General features: G+C 32.3%; 1 protein-coding gene across 6 annotated transcripts; it reads right to left on the bottom strand.

The window, feature by feature from the left end:
• Nucleotides 1-306: 306 nt before the first annotated feature.
• LOC117159358 (putative Rho GTPase-activating protein CG5521) lies at nucleotides 307-15890 on the bottom strand. 6 transcript variants are annotated; one of them, XM_076624064.1, is made up of 27 exons: nucleotides 15377-15889; nucleotides 13893-14003; nucleotides 13234-13405; nucleotides 12801-13158; nucleotides 12441-12718; nucleotides 12062-12356; nucleotides 11612-11982; nucleotides 11295-11517; nucleotides 11000-11207; nucleotides 10788-10919; nucleotides 10173-10409; nucleotides 9472-9662; nucleotides 9279-9377; nucleotides 8928-9212; nucleotides 8726-8851; nucleotides 8485-8652; nucleotides 7572-7682; nucleotides 7331-7489; nucleotides 7061-7240; nucleotides 6633-6996; nucleotides 6405-6553; nucleotides 6151-6326; nucleotides 5630-6089; nucleotides 5278-5564; nucleotides 5074-5210; nucleotides 4693-4791; nucleotides 307-3478 (listed from the first exon to the last, which is right to left on the bottom strand). In XM_076624064.1, the coding sequence occupies exons 1-27, from the start codon at nucleotides 15480-15482 to the stop codon at nucleotides 3318-3320; spliced, it is 5643 nt and encodes a 1880-aa protein (XP_076480179.1). In that variant the 5' UTR covers nucleotides 15483-15889; the 3' UTR covers nucleotides 307-3317. The 6 variants fall into 6 exon arrangements, 5 of the variants coding, with proteins under 5 accessions (XP_076480179.1, XP_033194995.1, XP_076480181.1 ...); XM_033339104.2 differs by having other exon boundaries at nucleotides 4693-4818; nucleotides 15377-15888; XR_013060004.1 differs by having other exon boundaries at nucleotides 3271-3478; nucleotides 4170-4818.
• Nucleotides 15891-19464: the final 3574 nt, after the last annotated feature.

Genomic DNA, 19464 nt, shown 5'->3' on the forward strand with positions numbered 1-19464 from the left:
AAATAAATGTTGAGATATATTTTTAAGATTAAAATCGTCAGTAATTTTGTGTATATACTATATTACCTATAATATATATATATTTCATATATTAAAAAATTGTATTTTTTATATATGAACCTATAAAATATTTGTAATGTTATATTTCGTATTTCGAAGATTTGGGATAAATTAGAGTTATGTTTGGTTTACATAAGAGATCAAATTAGACTTGATTGACACTATACTTCAAAATCATTGAAATCTTGAAATAATCTGTTTTATAAATAATTATCAAACTTTTTTCACGAAATTATATGGAATTCCTTGAAATCAATCATCATAATTTTATTGTGCAATAAAATGTACATTCCATCGCAGAAATGTGTACAATCAGTACGATGTCAGAGAAATCTTTGGATAATGAATTTCAGTTACAGGGGGATAACGCATTAAGTCAATTCCGAATGACGTTTCTACGAGAAAAAAAAAGATTGCCTAACGTGTTCATATGAATGCAAATACATAATTTCATTTTTTCTCTACTCAATTACTACCTGTCCTATATTGCTACAAATTCTATAAACGTTCTTACAGAATTGCAATTTCATAATACAGGATTGTACAGCATTGTAATTTTATGAAAAATTTCAGAAATTCTATTCGTTACTCGAGGAGCCGCAAAATGGCGCTACAAAATTCTAGTTGCCATAAATACCTCAATGATGTCCCCGTTAGACTAATGATTCGAAACAATTGCAATCTTTTTTTTTTCCTTCGCTGTTTAATTCACATGAACAAGAAAGTATCTACGCGATTCTATTTTTTGGCAAAAAGTTTGAATCAGAGGGTAACATATAGTATTCCTCTCAATGTTGTATAAAATAATAATTGTATGTATATATATATAGATATATATATTAACTCTGTTTTACATCGATATAGAAGTGACGAATTATAAACTCGTACCTTTTGTACATATCCTCCATTTTTAAATAGTTGAAAAATAAAGTGTAAGACACTCTCATACAAGTAAAGAGATGCGGTAAAATTGGTATAATGCAGATTATCTTGCGTAAACAATTAAATATCTTTAAATGTTTTTTAGTATTTTTTTTCTTTTTTTATACACATAGACTTAGATTTGATCATGTCAATTTGTAAAAAGAAAAAGTAACAAACAAATTGGAAAGATCAAAATAACTTGTTTTTAGTAATATAAATTCAAGCTCTCAATGTTACTAACAGAACAACCATTTGCATTGTTATCTCTTATGGAAATGTTTCAATGACTCTTTTCAATTTTTCTCACAGCTTATCATTGTTAAATTTAATTCCGAAGATGTTACAAGCGTAATTATCCAGTAAGAAAAATAGTTTGATGCTGTGCTAATAATGTTAACAGCAATTTGTATATTCATAACATAAATAATAGCGAGCGATTGTTATAATGATACTAATAAAGATAGTTAATTAAGTACAATGTTTAAATACGATTTGTAAAAGCATTCTTACGCAAGACTGTAATAAGTTCATTTTTTCCCTCTTCTTTGTATGTATATATATATATATGTATAATACGCACATATATATAGACCAATATTTTTCATTCTTTTTCGTTCAATAATATAGCGATACAATGTTTCGCAGAGAATAATTTTCCCGTTCAATGACTCCAACGTCATTCACGTACTTAACAATTTATGTACAATACATATACACACTGCTTTTCTTCTCTCAATCTACTTCGTTATAAATTAGTGAAAAAATAATGCTGCTTTGGCCATGGTCTGCGTATCGGTAATTATTATTTACCTACAACTTCGTTGCTAAATACCTACACATTCGAATGCGATTCTTCTGATAATCCTCAAAATGGTCAAAAAACTCGAAATGTATATTTATTACAATCTCAACACCTGAATACCACATTGAATATATTCACCACAATATAATATAATTTCTCTCCTAAAATTCTGTTTATATATTCAATTGCGAAGAATGGTATTAATACTTTGATTATTATCACTGTGTACAAGATGAATTCTTTCTGAAGCAAACAAATTCACATTCTGTTTTTGCTCTGTATACTTCCAATACTTTTCTCAATTTCATTTCATTTCAATTCTCTTCTGTTTTATCTTTTCAAATACTCTTTCAGTTTTATTATTGTTACTCAGAAATAACACGTTTTGACACAGTATTTAAAATACTTCTATTTTACGTATTGTAAAGCACCAAGTATGTGTACCTATGGTATGACAACAAAAACTATTCTTCATGTGAATTTTCATTCTACGTTTCATTCATCTTAAACAATTCTCTTGTGTGTTTGATGTGTTACAAGAAGAGCTCTGGCTGTCAAATTTTATTACACAGAACGTATGTGGAATGCTTTAACCATCCATGGAGACATATTGAAAATTTCACTCAAATTATGGACAATGAATAGCATATAGAAACGATTGTTTGTATGGAATGTAACGTATGAACAGATTTTTTAAAAGACTCCATTAAATTATTGTCCTTCGACAATGCAAGCCGAGATCGGACCAACATCAAACAAATGAAGTTATAACTTATTACAGTACCTAAGAGACATGACATTGATTAGTAAAACTTTGTTGTTAAAAAATAACATTTGATTCTTATTTCAACACTCATATAGACGCGTCCTGTGATTATGGTAATCATGTTCGTCCTTTTATCACCTCATTACATTACAAGAAATAAAATAATTCTTTTTATGAAGGCATGTATGTATATATATAACATCGAGGAGCTCGTTATCTTTGAAATAAATTAAGATAGAAGCTTTAATCGATATTAATTATTTAAGCTTACCTATTCAAGTACAAGGATAAACTGATCTTAAGAAAGTACTGTACAATGAAAATAGCTGTCATGTGACTCTAGTGTATATAACAAATATTTAGTTACTATTGTATTACCTATGATCCGTTAAATCTTCTCATATATTTACGTTCCAATAAATTAATATTCACGTTGCAACAAATAAACAACGATCTGTACATTTAATATAAAAATTAAACCTAAGGACGGAAAACAGAAAACGCTAAGACTAATCGGATGTTTGACGCCCACTGTTTAAAAATTGTTCTTTCTTCATTTTAAAGATGCTGAATCATTGAATCTACCATTACATCGCTTATGCATCTACTACCTTTCAATGCACAGAAATTGTGGGCTAGTTATTTTATGTTATTGTAACATATAGCATCTTAAAGAATTCTTTTAGATAATAATATCTAGGATATGCCCAAACAACCATTTGTGCAAAAAATGTTTTTTTCTTTATGGTATTAGTACAAAACTTCTTATTTATATCTTGGACTATCTGGAGGCGTGGGTTGAGTGTTTGCTCTCTGTTTCGGTCCAGTTTTGAACGACATCTTTTTTACGGGTCTGGGAGATATTCCATGAAGTGCTGTGCTTTCTGGAGTATCATTACTAAACCATACCCTGCTTCCATCAGAAACTGGAAATAAAATTTAAAAAATTGTTTTGATTGAAGTTGTGCACTTTCAATTAGAGATCATGTAGGAAATAAATACATGTATTATAATAATTGCAATGACAGTCTTTGTCATGTATGCATATGTATTAATGGCAAAAATTTACGTGCAATTTGCTAAAAAAAAAGTAATATATAATTAAAAATTAGTCTATGCTAATTATGCATATAGAATTATGTAAAAAAATTCTACTTTTATTTTTATTTGTATGTAAACAAAATTTTATAAAATGAAGTTAGAAAATTTAAGTGTTGAATTGTTTGCATCATTTTTATGAAGTGACATATTTTACATTTAACTTTTAGGTTGTGATAGAGACATGACTGCCTACATTTACAAATAGGCACAACTATATGAGTTGCGGACAACTACTTGCAATGTGCAATACTATACATACATATATTATCTTAAAACTATTTCAAGTTATAGATGCTTTTATAAATTTGTATTCATTGATATTAACAACTATAATACAAAAAAATTTAAGAAAAAAGTCTACTATGTATTATTTATTTAGAAAAGTATATGCATAGTATTGTACAGTATTTTCAATCTATAAAGCACCATTAATAAAATGACACATGTAATATGACATGAATGTTTTAAAGTATGTCTTGAGCTATGTCTAATATGCATGTAAAAAGGAGATTTTACCTCTGAATAGATTGTGTAAGACTGTTAAACAAAAATATAGTTAAGAGACATGTGAATATTAAATAAATAATAGTTGGAATATATTTATCTTCAGCCTTGTTTCTTTTTTTTTTTAGAGGAAAGAAGGTGTATATACATATATATATATATCAATACACAGATGTTTGCATATATATATATATATATATACTTTTTTGTAAATGTTAGCAAAATGTGTAATGTCATCATAAATCAGAAAAGTGTCTATATAAATTTACTATTATTTTTTTATGTAAGTAAAGATAGATTGGAGTCCATTGGATGAAACTTAAAAATGGTGTATAGGTTTGCATAATTATCAACATATTATAACATATAAATTCACTACCAGGTAATCTATCAAAAGAGAGAAATAAACAGGATACACTTTATAGAGACGAAAAAACATTGGAAAAACAGCAAAGAAAAAAATAAATAAATTATAATACTACCTTGTTGGGTGGTGTTACAAGGTGGGTGGGGGTTAGTGGACTGAATTAGTCACCTCTATTCGCGCGGTTATCACTGCTCGCTGCTGAAGAACTTCGCAGTCCCGATCGGCCCTGATGTGAATCTATAAGCGCTGCTGCGAGGTTTGACGATGCTGTGGATTGCACGCTTGTTGTAGATCCTGACAGTATGATATCGACAAAAATAATAATAATAACTGATATCTAAACTCGTGCAAAATCTATTAAAAATAGTTTAATTTCTATGAGTCACTCACAGCTTCTATGGGAAACGAATAAAAATAATCCATTTCATAATTGCTATAAAACAAGAACTATGTACAGAATTTAATTGCAACTATTTCGAAATCAAAGAAGAAAATGATAAAAAGTTAAAAAAGATTTTGTTCTTTTCTTACTAACATATACAAACTAACCAGATACTGAAGAAGTCCCACTAAACGGACTTGGCGGCTGTACGGGTGAATATACATTGGCTGTAAATTCTTCAAATGTAGTAGCTTCCTTGTGATTCCTCATAACAGTATCGATAGACCTCGCTCTCTCTTCATAACTAAAGTATTTCGTATTAATCAAGAAGTACAATTATTAAACATAAATAATCAAAATGGCACACTTACTAATGTTGATATAATGTAAGTGTCGATCGTTTTGCCCTACTTGCCGCCAATGCTGTTGTCCTCACTAACCCAGGTAAAACTTTATCTTCAACGATACACTCATCAAACAGGGGTCCAAAAAACGGAATTTCTGGTTTTCGAGAAATTTGGATTCTATATAATTTATTATGTAACGGATAAATTACTATTAAAACATCACAAAATTCAGTTGGTATAATATCCCGACGATAATCTCTCCAATGTTCTGACCAAACTATGTGAATCTCATCGTTACCGAGATGCCGTGTCTGAAATAATTTTACTTTAAGTCTCTCATCTTAATATACTTTTTTCGTGAATAACTAACACTTACTTTTTGCAACAAACTTTCGGGACTATCAGAAGGCATTCTTGTTGCTACATGAAAAAGGATTTCAGTGAAAGATGTTGCAAAGTAAGGTGCTGTAACACCAGATGCTTTTCCAGGTACAAGGCCTCCAAGAAAGCCTGTATGTGATTCAAGTTCGACCTCCCAAGCCAATCTAGCAATAAAGCTTTCATATTCTTTGCTAGCAGTGACATTACTTAATATGGAGTTTTTGTCTTCTTGTCCCTGGCTGACATAAATTACGGCTATTTTATGCGTTTCTCTAGATCGTTGACTATCGAGATTTCGTAATTCGCGTAAAAGTTTTTCGTTTTTGGATAATAAATGCAATTTTCTACGTTGTTCCCAACCGGATAAACCCAAGTGCGAAAATAAAAGACGGCAGTGATGAAACGGTGCTGGAGGTGGACGACACGATGGTGGACTTATTGCTGACGCACACATGCTGGAAAAGATATTCCAATGATATGAATAAATTTAATATTATATCTTTTAATATAGCATACCTAATGTGCTGACTCCAATTATTGATATGCTCTTGCTCAGCGTTTCTCTGGTTGAGAATTGTGGCAATGGTTTCACTCTCAAGATATTGACCTTGTGGTGGATTAGCAGGCGCATTAAGTGCAATTTCTGGATTAGTTAATACTTCCGGACTTGTATGTCCTATGTATTGTAAGAGCTAAAAATAAAAATATAAAGTTAATATAAAATGATTATTAATGATATAGATTAATGTTTTAAAGTACTAAAGTATTACATCATCTAAATTGTCCATATCACTCGCGGCATTTGCAAATGTAGGCAATATATGTGGCTCACGATGTCTTATCGTATGTCGAGGTGTACATGTTTGAGATGTTATAACACTGCTCAAATCGTCTCCATGTACTTTTGCTTTCCATTCAACTAAAAATGTTAATGAATATTATAACTGAAGATATTTAATATATAATAAAATTGAAATATTAACGAATAATTTTATTACCATGTTTTGTAAATGCAATCGGCACATCGTCTTCAACAAACGGTTGACTGTATAAAATAGAACTATCCCAGGATGCTTTCCCTGCTAAATCTCGCAATAATACCCTGACTAATGATGGTGCTGTTGTTAATCCAGCTGTAACACCTCCGCCGGGTGCATCTAATGCTGCCAGTTCAACAAGTGACATTATTACAGAATTTGACAACATCAACAGTTGTATATTTGGCGCATGAAAAATTGCAGAAGATAGCTCATCCCCATCGATTCCTGGTACATCATCTAATTCGACAACTAACGAAGATAAACGTGCAGCTCCAATACCCATTGGAAAATGTCCCAAATGATTTATTAAATGCATCATTACCTAAGAAGAAATATTGAAATTTAAATTTAAGTCTGTGAGAAAAAATATTTCAATGATATCCTACCATCTTTGCTGCTAACTGAACGGACTGAGTATTGCCTCGACGGGGTGATTTTGCGCAAATATCGTCAGCTAAGTTATCTAAAGTAATATCAGGATCAAAATCATCATCTTCATCCTCATGACTTTTATTTGTTTGTGATACATCTTTATCGATTGTATCTTGTACTATGTTATCCAAAACCTGCAATATTTTTAGTATGTTTTGATGTTATATGATTATTATGAATATTTCAATTTATGTTTAAAAAAAATTGTTGAAAATGTTACTAACCGTAAATAAAGTCATTAACAGAGGTTTTCCTTGAAAAACGCGTAATAGAACGGAAGGACCAAGGTGCATAGCCCATTCGCCCAAACAGAATAACATTGATATCGTCAAAGGACCGCGTCTTTCTCGAGTGCTCATATATCCAAGTGTTTCCGATAAAATCTGAAGTATACGAGTAAAATAATTATATATATACCAATTAAACTTAACATTTAGTAAATTTTAATTTGATGGCAAAACTTACTTGAATTATTTTACATGGCACATTTGGATATAGCTCTAGCAGAATATCTGCTTTATCACATAACAACAAAAGAGAATCGCATGCCACTTGAGCAACAGTAGCATGAGTAGCCTATAAGATAAGAAAGAAAAATTGTTAACTAAAATATCGTATTTATATTATATTTTAATCTTTATCTATGATTTCATTCTAATTAGTTTTATAGGGATAGCATAGAACAGTTAATCGATAACATATAAAATAGGATAGTTGTCGTTCTTTGATGTTAGAATTCCCTTCCCCCAAGTTGATTTAATTTATTATAAAAATCTGATCTTTTTTCTTAAAGATTCTAAGTATTATCTTTCCATAGGTTGACAAATTTCGGGGAAAGAAGAAAGCAAAATATTTAACCCACATCTATGAACCACTGTAATATGTAAGATATAATAAGATTAAAAACATCGAAATATCACTGGACGTTTTACACACACAACCGTGCAATACACCATGCAATGGCGATGACACCCTTAAACAGACACGAAGACATCAGTCAACAGGTAAATACTGTAACAACACGTAATGAGGAGTCCAAAAAGTTAGTTGATCTAAGAAAAACTACCTGATCCATTAGTGGATAACAGATACCAGCTCTGCGACGTTCTGCTCCCTGCATCCGCTGTCAATCAGACTTAGTGAAAGAGACACTGAATTTCTCACTACTATTATTACATATCTACTACGTTTAACAATACATTACACTGTGTTTACTACTTAACTAAAAACTATAACCCAAATAGAAAAATATTAAATAGCTATAAGATAGTTACATATATTGTATAGCATGCAGACTATCTTACATGTCAAAGAAAATTAACACAGGAATTATTTTTGATTTAAAACCGTTTACCCACAATGAATTCGACAAACTTACTTTAAGTGCTAAGAGAAGAACCGTAACAGCTTCTGGGATTCGTGGATGTTGATTTTTGTAGCACAATTCCCTGTATACAAACATAGCAATGCTGGAAACAGCTATGCATCTTGCAATGCCAGTTGGTTCGCGTCTACAACTTCTCAAAAGTATCATAATTATATGTTCCTAGAATAAAACAATTTTTATTAAGGTATTTTCGATAAATTAATGCCAAAGAAATAACTGTTACATTTGATACCTTTGCATCTGGACATGTCATGGTTACAATATCGTTCGCAGTAGGTTGCAATACAGGTAATTTAACTGTAGTAGCTGGTAAAGATAGTAACGATCCGATAATCGAAACGGCCTCAGTTCTTGGTGCCTATAATTTACAATTTAGTTTATAATATACAATTTAATAATGCTATTAATAAATTACCGTAAAATCTTTGTAATACCTGAATATCCTGATTGCTCAATATTACATTAGCAGCATGAATATAATCCAAGATTAAAAGACTAGATCCAGGAAGATTCAAACTGAACAACCTAGGACCAGTATACTTGACCAATACATGTAACACTTTGTTATCATTACTAACGATACCACTATGGACCGCACGATAAAAAAGAGTTAAGTGCTGTTTTGGCAAATTAATATCTTGTGGTTGAACTGTTAGAAGACAGATCAAACGGTATGCTGCTAATTTGCCAACTTCATATTGACTAGGAAGTTGTATTGCCTAGAAAATAATTACATTAATAATAGTAATGTAAAAATAATATCAAAATAACAAATTAATATTGACCTTAAAACACCATGGAGCAATGACTGTAAGTGGAGGTATAAGTTCTGGAGCTGGAGGAGTCGCTTGGTTGTCACCAGACACACCTTGATTCAAGCGAATCTAAACGATATATGAAATGTTAATAACAATATAAAACGTGTAATAATGCAATGTAAGACATATTATTATTATGACAAAATAGGAAACATCATACTTTCAGAAGTGTTTGTGTAAGCTGAACAAGGTAATCCATAACTTGTCCATGAAGGGTAGGATCTTGAATATTATTTACATCTCCTAATGCTGATAGCATACGACGCCATAATACGACCGCAACATCGGGTAACCATCCGCGAACTCCACCACCTGCCATAACAGATCTCCTTTCTGATGCATCATTCGTATCTGCAAATTGATGATACAATCACAAAATTACCATAATTACTAATTATTCGTGATCACAGAATTACATGAAACAAACTCTTAATAAAGTTAAAATACTTTTGAGAAGTTTTCTCATCGATTGAAACGAAACTCAAAATTTATTAGTAACTAAACAGAAACGTATTAGGAACGTATGGAAATATGCAATATACTGCTAGATTTATTTCAGAAGTGTATCAAATTCTGTCTTATAAAAAGAAGCTATTTCTCGTATACATAGTTTCGTTAATTTACAAAAAGGTAAGCAAAGCATGTTGGATGGAATAATGCATTATTATTATTATCATTATCAAAGTAATCAAATATTCCATTGTTAGTTTTATATTTATGATTTTCTGTGCGATAAATAAAGAAAAACAAACATAAGAAATAATTTTAAATCATAAGAATGATCACACGTTGTTATGCAATTAAAAATGATGTTCTCATATCTTGATGCAAATGTTAAACAGCAGCAAACGATATACTTACCGATACTACTGCCGTCAATGTTTTCTATCTGTATCGGACTGTCTTTGTTACTGTCGACTCCGCTGCTCGGTGTTGGAGAAGGACAACGTGGTGATGGTGGTTCGCTATCGACTATTACAATGCTATCCAAAGATTTAGCACGCCTGTTCGGTAACATTTTCCGACCAGTTGTCGACGACGAAGTAGTACCGTTTGACAATAGTCGTGCCATATCTTGCTCTATCGATAGGGGGAGTACTGCGCGTGTGGAAATTTGTTTACACTTAATACACAAATAAGCCACAACCACTAAGAGAATTGTTTATACCGGATCAATTTAAATAGAGCTTTATCGTCTAAAATTAGGAGAAAGCACGAATAAAAAGGATATTGCGAATGAGAGGCGTATTAAAAGAATAAAAAGAGATGTATGAAGAGAGACAAGTGTCTGGTCGACGCCAGAGAAGTTATTTTTAACTAAGTGTCAGCGACAAAGCAAAAAAGTAAGAGACAAAGTTATAAATAAATTGCACGTATTATCAGCAACATAGATGGCACTACCAAATGAGAAAGATTATCCAACTAAAATTTAAGAGGAAGAACCTTGAGACTCGATATTTGGCAGGCCACACTTACCAGGAATACCACTGTGTACAGTATGTGTGCGATTTCTATGAAGTTTTGTACGTGCTTTTCCATTGTATATCGTATTATCGCTTGCACTACGAGGAAGTGGTCGTACCTTCCTTAAGTCTCGCATCGGGTGGTCTGTTAACAATAAATATCTAATTTCTTTCGAAATGATAAATTAAACGTTAGAGATAAGAAATCATATAAAAACTTCTTACCTGAAACATTTTCTTTAGATACGGTATTATTATCTTGATCGACACTTCCTTTGCGTGGTGGTTGAACACTTCCGGTTGAAGCAGCCCGGCTTCCAACACCACGACGCTTTTTAGTTTTTTGTTCACTCAATCTATCTAATGGTAAATCATTTAAATCCAAATTATACACATGCCTGGCAAGCACCCTTGTTAAAGTATCCAATGTTTTCTATAAAGTAATAATAAAATATTAAATAATATAAATGTTAAATTTCTTATAATATGTATGCAGAACACGACTTTTAACTTAACTTACCGCCCATTCTCGAATTAGCTCTTCCCACTGTGTTAAAGAAGTCAACACTTCCAGGAACTGATCCCACAATTGTGTAGAAATAACAACATTTAAATTAGCTTTAATCCATGTAACGATTAAAGTCTGAAATATGGCAGGGGCAAGTTTACCGCCAATGCTTTCTTGAATCTTGCGCCGAGAAGATTTTTCATTTAAAACAAGTGATGTTATTTGTAGTAATACTCTAGCAAATATGTATACAATAAAATTAATATTACAAATTTGCGAAATAAAATGTTGTTACTTAAAAAGGAAAATATGATTTTGAAGGTATTTACCTAAGCAACTGTTCCCAAGTACCCGGTTCTAATCGAGAATTCATTACAACATATCGATATACGTTCAAAACTCTTTTGCAACTATCGGTCTGTTCTTCCAGTAATGATAAAGATGCATTCGGTCCAGAATTCTCTAAGAAGAAGACGTTGGAAGCTTGTGTAATGAACACTTGCAAAACATTTTGTAGCCCCGCTCTTATAAATAAATTTTCTCTGTGTATAGCACCGAGGTAAGAATCATTTCTCAATCTTGTTTGACGATAACTTTCCGAAGGACTTTTATCGATATCATTTAGATCTTTTCTCGGATTTTCTTCGAAATCCCTTTCCTTATGACTATCCAATGGTTCCAACATGAATGGTGGTAATTCCTAATTAAAAATGTAAAAATAAGTAAGTATCACTGGTCATATTATTATAGTGTTAAAGAATTATAAATTAAAACTTTACATTCATTTGAATCCAATCTTTATAAACCGCTATAGCTTTTCTTATAGCACCAGCATGGTTAAAGTCTAACAAAAATGCTTGTCTGTATAGCTCATGTACGAAATTCACGTTATCCCTGTTTCCATATAGAACATCCCTAACAAGAGTGACTGCTGAAACACTACTATCTTCCTGATTTTGATTCTCTTGTTGAGACACAGTTGATTCGGGAGATAATAAAGTTGAGTCAGCACTATTTTGTGTAACGGAAACTCGACGAAGCTCTGGTTCCGTATTTTCTTCATTTGGAGTTGTGCTAAAATAGAAATTTTTTAGCCATAATTTATGTAAAATCATTGTAATGTTCATCAAAAATACTAAACTATTTGTAACAAAATACCTATGCGAAAGATGTGCGACACGAGCATCTTTTCTAGCGATATGGGTAAAACTAGCGATCCACTTAATCAAAGCAACTTTGCACAATACATAATTATCCTGACTCTGATTCGTTGGTTTTCGCATCGTAGGCAACTCCAAATTCGGTTTGTACAACGAAAAATTCTCATCAAACTCAGGACAAATATGACGAAGATACGTAGTTTTAAAACGTTCTAATAAAAATTGAAAAGTCTTGTGCTGTCTTGAAGATTTATCTCTCCATTCTATCTTTACAACCTGTAAAGGAAATAAATACTAGTTTTCTTAGTACATTTTTTGGTAATATCAAATTGCATTATTTCAAAATATGTAAATATACCTGAGTAACCATAAATTCAAGTAATGCTTCTAAAAATCGAACAGTCTCATTATCAAGAGGCTTTTCCCCACTTTGTGGGGGTAAAATAGGTCCATTGTCAACTTGAGTGACAGGGCACTGGTTTGAACCATTATCATGAAAAGTACTTTGTGACAATTGTGTATCATAAAATTCCTTCTTATCTTTATCATCACAACCAATAACTTTGACAAGTTTATCTTTCTTTCCATCTATCTTACGTTCAGACTTATAAGGAGATGGTTGTTGCGGTGGAAACCCTGGTATCAAGCTTGCAAACATTTGGTGAATGTGATCAGGAGCATTTTCACCAAGTGCTTGGTACCACAAAATAAAGTATCTAAAAACAATTTAATACACATTATATAAAAGCACAAAACTTCTTACATAACAACATTACTAAGTATATGTTTACCTTATAGCTTCTCTTCTAAGTTTCCAACTATTACCAGGATGTAGAAGCTTTTGTAAAATCCTTGCTAGACTATGACATTGCCATCTTCTATTAAGCAGCTCAGGAAGAAGTGTTAAGACTTTTTCCAAGAGTTGCAACACCTGTTCCAATTCCTCTCTATGTGCTTTATGCACTATAAACGAAATATTTATTAAATGTACAATATTCAATCAGCCAACATTTGCTTAATATTTCATGGATGAAAAAAAAAAGAAAAAGAAAAAAGCATTAGTTCTATAGAGCTCTTGTGTATATGCCAATTACAATGATATTATACTTGTGTAAGATTAGATGTAATGGTCAGATTAATGGAACGCAGACTGCAACATGCAAGGAATATACACTCTGTCATCTGTCTATTACTCACCAATGTGGAAGGAAAGTTCTGGCAGCAAAATAGAAAAACAAGCAAATAGTAAAATAATGATAATATTAGCATTTTGCAGATATTACATATAATTATAAGTTAATATTTTTAATACAGTTATAGTTCTATAAATAAAACTATATGATTTGGTCGACAGAAATTGCAGTCACATCTACGTTACAATGCAAGGCAGTTATGATGTATATTGTTAAAATATGAAATATAGTATACATGGAGCAGCAAATATTTTTACCTCGTTGTCGCAGATTTGTTTCAGCTGATACAAAACAATCATATAGAATAAAATAGACATGACTGAAGTTGCCTTCAAAAAACCCCTTTGCTTCATCAGTATCCACATTTTCTATAAAATAATAATAGTAATAATTAATATATAGTAAAGTATATATTAATTATTATTACATAATTTTTTAGTTTACTAAAAAAATCATTTTGTATTATTAAAAAGTGAAAAAAAAGTTTCCTTAAAAATTTTTTTTACGATATTAATTATAAAATTTACAACAATAAATTTAGAAATGCTAGAAGACAATTATCCTTAATTATTGTAGCTAAAGATTAGAAATTTCAGCTACTTTTCTTTCACAAGAGGTTTGGTTTATAGTTTGTAGGGAGAGCTGTAAACCTCTATTACATCACCACTGGTCTTGTACACTTACACTTATATAGTAGAACCTTTTTCCTTCTATGTTCTCATATCACCATTGTCAATATCATTCTTCTCGATATAAGTACAATTGTAAAATTATAAAATGTTATATAGTTCTATTTTATTTAATAAAAAAAATTAAATTATACAAATTACATAAAAGTATAATAGAAAGCATTTATATTTTCTGCAAGTTGGAGTAAATATTTATTTCCAGCACAGAATAAATGCAAAATTACATTTTAAAAAATAGGGAATTATGTGTATAAGAAATAAAAAAATAATAACACTGTTCTTGATGTCAACTTGTATAATTCTTCTTCCAATAATCATTTATGTATTCTCAATAACATCCTAACTCATAAACAACCTACAGAAGTTTTTATTGGTTGATGATTATACATTTAAGCATATAATATTATCTATGTATAATAATAATGTAACATTAGCTAAAATTGGAGGCCACGATAGGTTGGTTACTGTGGTCATGCGGTTTGGTGATTAGATACTACTACTTAACACTACACCATCACATTACAACTACATACAAGCTAAATTATTTTCTTTTTAAAAAATACTATAGAATAAGATTCAGTATTCTTCAACGATTTATCAATATATTTTAAAACATGAAATTATATAAACCTTCTCTGATATCATTTTAAAATATACAATAATCAATACATTTATTCAAAATTATTCATATAATTTTTACTTTTATAGCATACAAAATTAAAAAAAACAAATTACGTTATTAAAAAAAGAGCAAAGATGTTACAACAGTTGGTACCAAAAGCTGTACAAAATAAGAAGGAGAATAATGAAAAATTATTTGACATTATTTTCGGGAGGAAAAATTCCAGAAGTTCTACGACAGCATTAAAACCATCTCGGTACTGGTGTGTAGGCGGCAAATACTAACAAAATTGCCGCCCCTCTCCTTTAACTATCGTCGTATTCATTAACTGGCAACTCCTCGTTCATGATTAATTTTCACAACGAATTAACGTTAGCTGATTCATACAGCAATAAGAAAGAACGGTTACGGTAATGAAACGTAGGCTCACCTAGTACAATTTTAAGATGCTTGAACCGAGTCGCGCTATCCTTTTTAACATCCTGAATCTTCAGTGTTGACTTTTTGACGTCTACATGAAGTTTTTTGCTGAACATGGTTCAATGCGAGCCGCCGGCGGCCGCGACGACAAAAACTATCATCGAGGGTGTACAAAGTGGTGCTCATGGATACAGACCGACTAACTTCGCACTGTCACCATGTCAGCAACTCGAAAAAGACAGCCCCTTTTATCACAGTTCGGCGTCAAATTTCCCGAGCGCACACACCTCCGATCAGATGTACGTGGCAGCCATCTTGACATCCTCGGCGCGCACTGCTCATAACCTGTCGGGGCAATGACATCATCGCGCTTGCACGGTTAATTTATTTTTCCTTTTCTCTTAATTTTCAACCCACGCGAAACTGCACCCACACGCTCGATCATATTTCATCCAAGTATCTAATTATCAATTTTTTGCCGATTGAACCTTCTAACGAATGATATTTTTTGAGGACGCGCTTTTACTTGCGAAATGTCGAAACTACATTTTTTTAAAAGCTGCCGCTCTTGTTCTGTTTTACCATAGTATGGTAATATTAGTTATTGGCAGTACGATCTTTTATTTTTGTATTATTGATAAATTATTACTAAAATGTTTAATATAATATGATATATGTGGATTTAAAAAATACACGAGCTTGGAAATTTGGTATTTTTGGTTACAAGTTTATATTATCGACTTAGCTGCAATGGTAACATTAAATGTTACTAGATATCCCATTCACATGTCTACAATGATGCTAGTAATATTTCTTAAAAGGAAGTGACGTATTTACATGTGAGAAAAATCGGCGGAATATTTAAATATGACACAAAACACGAAGATTTGTATAGAATTGACATTTGATAAAAAGATAAGTTATAGTCAGCAAATCAAAGTGAAGAATTTTTGGAAGTTTATGACAGAAACGAGGCCGTTTGAACCTTACCGAATAATATCAGGTACAATTGTAAAAATTGTCAGGTACACATTGTGTTTTATCCTTTTGGCAAATTAGTTGGTAAAATATAAATGATAGCGAAGAATGATAAAAATATGAAAGATTAAGTATGGCTGTTGAACCATTTCAATTTTCCATACATATTTAACTATAATTGTCGAAATGTAATCTCTAAAATACAAATGTAATGAAAATTTCCAGATAAAAAGTTGATGAAGAAAGAAGATCGAGAATCTTTCAAATGTGAAAGAAAATGGCACAATCAGTTAAAAGTCTTCAAAGAACATGGACTAGACAAAGCAGCACTTGCAGCGAGTGAAGAGTGTAAACTTTGTCACTACCATGCTAATTACACGTAAGCACAAACGACGACAGCCTGATTAAAATCAAAGATTGTTATCTTACCTGTTCCAAACAGGAGTTCAGAAATTTGTGACGCAGTGGAAGAGACATACGACGACCTGTTAAATGACATGGAAGCTTTTGACAGAAGATCAGATAATAAAACGAGCACCGCATCAACAAGGAAGAAATCTTCCACACTCCTTCGATATATATAAATATCACCCTTAACGTTCATATTCCAGATAGAAGAAAATCAAACTGTCGATACATGCTTTCGTTTTTAACCTTAATAATTCGAATTGATCACCATATGTAACATGTGAATAACCAAATCGCAGAGAAATCTTGATTAAAGATATCAATAATGCATCACATACGCGGAGAACTTCGTCCGTTTCCGACTGTCCGATAGATTTGGAAATTGGAACAAGATAGAATATATATGAGCAAGATATTACACACTGGCCGAGGTTCCGAGCAGTATCGAATTTCTGTGGTGCAGAAGGTCGACGTTGTTCGGTTCGAGTAAGGTGCTCTGCTACGGGAGCCATGAATGGGCTCGAGGATGCTGAATCCTTGCACAACATCTGGCCCTCCGATCCTCCCGCGTTACCTTCTTATTGTTAGTTCATCGTGCATCCGAAAACCCGTACCGGATGACCGCGCACCGCCCCACCGATAAACATAACCAAAAAAAGTATCTAATTTGTATATTACCATCTACTAGCTAGTAGCTGCGACTCTTTTCACTTACTATACGACTGTATTTTTCAGGTCCCAAAAATATGAGTTTTTATGGATAAGTTTAGAATATAGTGAATAGTACTTTATAGAAAATTAAAAACTCTTATATCTATTAAAAAATATGAGGTTAGAAATTTGAAAATGGAGTCTTCGATTCCAAATGTTATAAAGAATATTAGTCCCATGAAAATATGTGCACCATGATAAGTACCTAGCAAGGGAAAGTGTGAAGTAAAAATAATAATAGTGTTACGTGACACTTGTAACACTTGAGAAAGTGCGGAAACAACGTCAGTTTTTGGATATAATGGGAATTCTTTGCGAATAGCGATGTCATTTTTATGAGCAGATCTATTTTAATTGTTTAAATAAGGTTTCACAGTGTATACCGTTACAGCCGGAAATGAACGGATATTATAACCAAATTTATTAAGGGAATCTCGTTGCGGAATTTTCATTCTCACATTGTTATTCGAACTGTATCGTAATGTTAATCAAAATACAATCATAATTAATTTACATCTATACGATTCGATTTATTCAGCTGTTGTGTTTTAATAGACACGTGTCTAATAAACACGCAGTTTATTCAATTGAACAACAACGATCTCTTGATTTTATCTAACTAATAATAAAAGTTAGCCGCTGTAGTCGATTAATTTCGCGATGAAATGCCTCGTCCCTCTTTAATAAATAGTTAACATTAATGATCGTTCGACCTCGTACAATTTCTCTTTCTCTATTTATTCCTACATATCGTTAATCGCAAAACTGAACAATTTTTCTTTTTAATTTCTAGGTCAGTTAAAAACGATGGAAATGGAGGTTAATACGGCTCAAAAATAAAATAAAACAATTTTGCAACAAAGTGGAAAGAATTGAAAAATTTAGGAAATGGCGGCAATTTAAATAGTTTTGTTGCCAGAGGAATGAAAAGATTGATCTTGATTGAAAAGATTGACCAACTTGAAATGCAAATCGTAAGTAAAAAGTCAATTACGGTAGTAAACGACTTTTTCAATCTTCAAAGCAAACCTTTAAACGCAAATGAAGCGTATTTTACGGATAGCCTTCGACTTCGCGCCTCGTAGTCCTTCGCACTAGAACATGAAAATAAAACAACGAAAACCTGAAGCAGACGGAAAAATAGATTTCTTCGATACTTATTCAAATTCTCCGTTTCCGTATCCGCTTTTAACATGTAACGTTGCTCGACAGTTAAATAAACATCCACAACAACAGTACAAAATAATCAAGCGAACGATTCGGAAAGAAAGGAGAAAAACTATAGAAACTACAAATAGGAAACAAGAAGAGAAAGTAGATGAAACTGAAAAATTTAACAGATCCCTCGTGCATAGCCAATGATAATAGCAAGTTATAAGTTCTCGATGATAGAACTCTTTTTTTCAAAATTTTACAGTTTTCATTGCCAAATGGAATAATTAAATTGTAACTTGCGAAATCCAGTTTTATTATCAAATTGATGAATTAGACATCCGCAGTCTACTAGTAATATTATACAGTTCAATAGCGCAAGAGGGTTGAACGATGGACCTGACAAACAACGAAAAAAGGCAAGGCAGAGACAGCCAGGAAGATATAGAAAGTGAGCAAAATGTTGGAGGCTATCGACAGGATCCGCGTCGCCTCCATCCGGACATCGGCGTGCGTTATTTTCATCGAGCGCACACGGAGGAGACAATGAGGGTAAAAATAGAGAAGAACCACGGTAGGACTCTGGACAAAAGAGAGTAGCACCATGGGGGACCCTACCTCTTCACGAGGACACAGAGAGGGGATACCCGTTAACGGAGATTCGACGAAGCAGAGATGTTTAATCGGTGTTGGCCCGCATCAGGTTGATCGAGGACCCCCCAGCTATGGCTGTTCGACGACGATCAGGAGGATGGCGAGGACGATGACGACGATGAGGAGAACGAGAACGAGGACGAGGACGATGACGAGGACGAGGACGTGGAACCTTCGATCATCGGGGTAAAGGGA

This window comes from Bombus vancouverensis, chromosome 14 (assembly GCF_051014615.1).
Source record: "Bombus vancouverensis nearcticus chromosome 14, iyBomVanc1_principal, whole genome shotgun sequence".
Classification (NCBI taxonomy): domain Eukaryota; kingdom Metazoa; phylum Arthropoda; class Insecta; order Hymenoptera; family Apidae; genus Bombus; species Bombus vancouverensis.

Excerpts from the sequence above, each read along its gene's own strand:
- LOC117159358 (XM_033339104.2), bottom strand. The coding sequence starts at position 15,482 with ATGTTCAGCAAAAAACTTCATGTAGACGTCAAAAAGTCAACACTGAAG. Across the intron at positions 11,518-11,611 it reads ACTTGGGAACAGTTGCTTAG|AGTATTACTACAAATAACAT; the intron begins GTAAATACCTTC and ends CATATTTGCTAG. Across the intron at positions 7,683-8,484 it reads TTCTTCTCTTAGCACTTAAA|GCTACTCATGCTACTGTTGC; the intron begins GTAAGTTTGTCG and ends CTTATCTTATAG.